The 2,547-nt window shown below is 52.3% G+C and overlaps 1 protein-coding gene across 1 annotated transcript in view; it reads right to left on the minus strand.

The window, feature by feature from the left end:
- LOC103398345 (hemicentin-2-like) overlaps positions 1-2,098 on the minus strand; it is a 4,262-nt gene extending 2,164 nt beyond the window's left edge. Inside the window, exons 1-8 of the mRNA XM_025053452.1 lie at positions 2,087-2,098; positions 1,673-1,967; positions 1,426-1,571; positions 1,100-1,250; positions 832-1,002; positions 624-737; positions 351-538; positions 87-183 (exon numbers count right to left, since the gene is read on the minus strand). Of these exons, the coding sequence (XP_024909220.1) occupies positions 87-183; positions 351-538; positions 624-737; positions 832-1,002; positions 1,100-1,250; positions 1,426-1,571; positions 1,673-1,967; positions 2,087-2,098 (1,174 nt within the window). The remainder of the gene's footprint in view (positions 1-86; positions 184-350; positions 539-623; positions 738-831; positions 1,003-1,099; positions 1,251-1,425; positions 1,572-1,672; positions 1,968-2,086) is intronic.
- Positions 2,099-2,547: the final 449 nt, after the last annotated feature.

The following is a 2,547-nucleotide window of genomic DNA, read 5'->3' on the forward strand; positions in this document are numbered from 1 at the left end:
GGCTCGGGGACCCGGGGGCTCGGGGAGTCCGGGACCTGGAGTCCTGGAGTCCTGGAGTCCAGGTCTTACCTTGGTCCAGGTCTTACCTTGGACTGTGAGACTAAACATCTTCTCAACAGTTCCCGCCTTGTTCTCAGCCACACACAGATACCCGGCCATGTCAGAGGGCTGGACACTGAGGATCTGAGGACCAGAGGTCAGAGGTCAGAGGTCAGTTCATTTGTTCCTCCAACCAGATTAAGCCTCACTTCACTTCCTGTTTTAGTTTTCATCTCAGAAAAGAAGGTCAAAGGTCAAAGGTTAAGTCATAGACAACATGAAGACGGACACTGCAGTCCAGGAGGATCAACCTGAAGTCGGGCCCCGTCCAGGGTGACGCGGTGCTGGGGGTCCGTGTGGACGGGCCGTCCGTCCCTCAGCCAGGAGACCAGCGGAGCTGGGCGTCCGGTGGCGTCACAGTGTAGGACCACGGTGCTGTTGACCACGGCCCCGACGTCCTCCATGAACTCCTCGGAGGCTCCGGTGATGACCGGGGGGACTGTGGAGGACACGGGTCTTCAGTCACGGAGGGTCTCCGCGTCTGAGGACCTGGACCAGGTTCAAAGGAACGTCTGTGTTCTTACCCAGGACCTCCAGGTCAAAGTGCAGCTGGTCCTCGCCCGCCTCGTTGACCGCCTGACACGTGTACCGTCCCCCGTCTTCTGTCTGGACTCTGGAGATCTGCAGGGCCTGTCCACCTTCAGCAGAGAACCGGCAGATACATGACCTTTGACCTCTTGACCTCACTGACTCACAGACAGACACAGACGTGAAGAGGACGGTTCTCCTGACCTGGGAGGACGACCGACCCGTCCGTGGGGGAGAGCTTCCTCCCGTCCTTGAACCAGTTGACCCCCAGCACCACCTCCCTCGTCTCCGCCGTCTCCTCCTGACCGCCGTCCTCCTCGTGGCCCAGTCCCCAGGCCGCCTCTCTGTTGGTCACGCGGTGGAACACCGGAGGAACTGTTGGAAACCGACGAGCAGTGAGAACCGGCCGCGGGACTGACGTCGTACGGTCAAAAGGTCAAAGGTCAAAGGTCAAAGGTCAGCGTGGACGCACCCTGAATGGAGACGTGGAAGTCCCTCTTGTCTTCTCCCGCAGAGTTGGTGACCACGCAGGTGTACCGGCCCTCGTGGGACAGCAGGGCGCGCTCTATGTGGAGGACATGTCCGCTCTCCTGAAGGCCAGCGTGGACGGTTCCAGTCAGCAACTGAGGACGGAAGAGACAACCGTTGACCTGGAACTTTCTAATAACCAGGTCGTACACTGATCATGTCCCTCCGTCTCACCCTCTGTCCTCCCCCCTGTTCCTCCCCCTCCCCCTGAACTGTCCCTCTGATCTGCTCGTCTCTCGTTTGTCCCGTTCTGGCATCGGTTCCCAGTACCTGTCCGTCCTTGAACCAGTTGACCTTCGGCTCAGGGAAACCTTTTGCCAGACAGGAAAGGGTTAAAGTCCCGTTGACCCGCACTTTTTCGCCGTGACCTTTAAACGTTAACGACGTTAAGGAGTCGCCCTCGATCTGCGGTGGAACTGTGGGGGACGGGGACGGGACGGGGGGGAGAGACAGACACATTCCTTCAGTAACCAGGACGTCCTCCGTCTCATCTGCGTCAGGAGACATCAGTTCTCACCCAGGATGCTGACAGAGTACTGTTTGGTGGCGCTGCCAGCGGGGTTGGCGGCCCTGCAGGTGTACAGCCCGGCGCTGTCCCCCCCGGCCGAGCCCAGTCTCAGGCCCTGTCCCCCCTGGGTGTAGGTCAGCTGAGGGCTGGACACGATGGCCTGGTTGTCCTTGAGCCAGGTGATGCTGGGGGGCGGCGAACCCTCGACCTCACAGAGGAGCAGGGTGGAGAAGCCCAGAACCACCGACACCTCGGAGGTGTCGTTCTCCCCCTTGATGGTTGGTGGAGCTGTGGAGCAGAGCGTCTTATGTGACAAGATATATATGACAACATATATGTGACAACATATATATGACAAGTTATATATGTCAACATATATGTGACAACATATATGTGACAACATATATATGACAAGTTATATACGACAACATACATATGACAAGATATATGTGACAACATATATGTGACAACATATATATGACAAGTTATATATGTCAACATATATGTGACAACATATATGTGACAACATATATATGACAAGTTATATATGTCAACATATATGTGACAACATATATGTGACAACATATATATGACAAGTTATATATGTCAACATATATGTGACAACATATATGTGACAACATATATATGACAAGTTATATATGTCAACATATATGTGACAACATATATGTGACAACATATATATGACAAGTTATATATGTCAACATATATGTGACAACATATATGTGACAACATATATATGACAAGTTATATATGTCAACATATATGTGACAACATATATGTGACAACATATATATGACAAGTTATATATGTCAACAGTATGTGACAACATATATATATGACAACATATATGTGACAACATATAT

This window comes from Cynoglossus semilaevis, chromosome Z (assembly GCF_000523025.1).
Source record: "Cynoglossus semilaevis isolate Cse_v1.0 chromosome Z, Cse_v1.0, whole genome shotgun sequence".
NCBI classification, from domain to species: Eukaryota; Metazoa; Chordata; class Actinopteri; order Pleuronectiformes; family Cynoglossidae; genus Cynoglossus; species Cynoglossus semilaevis.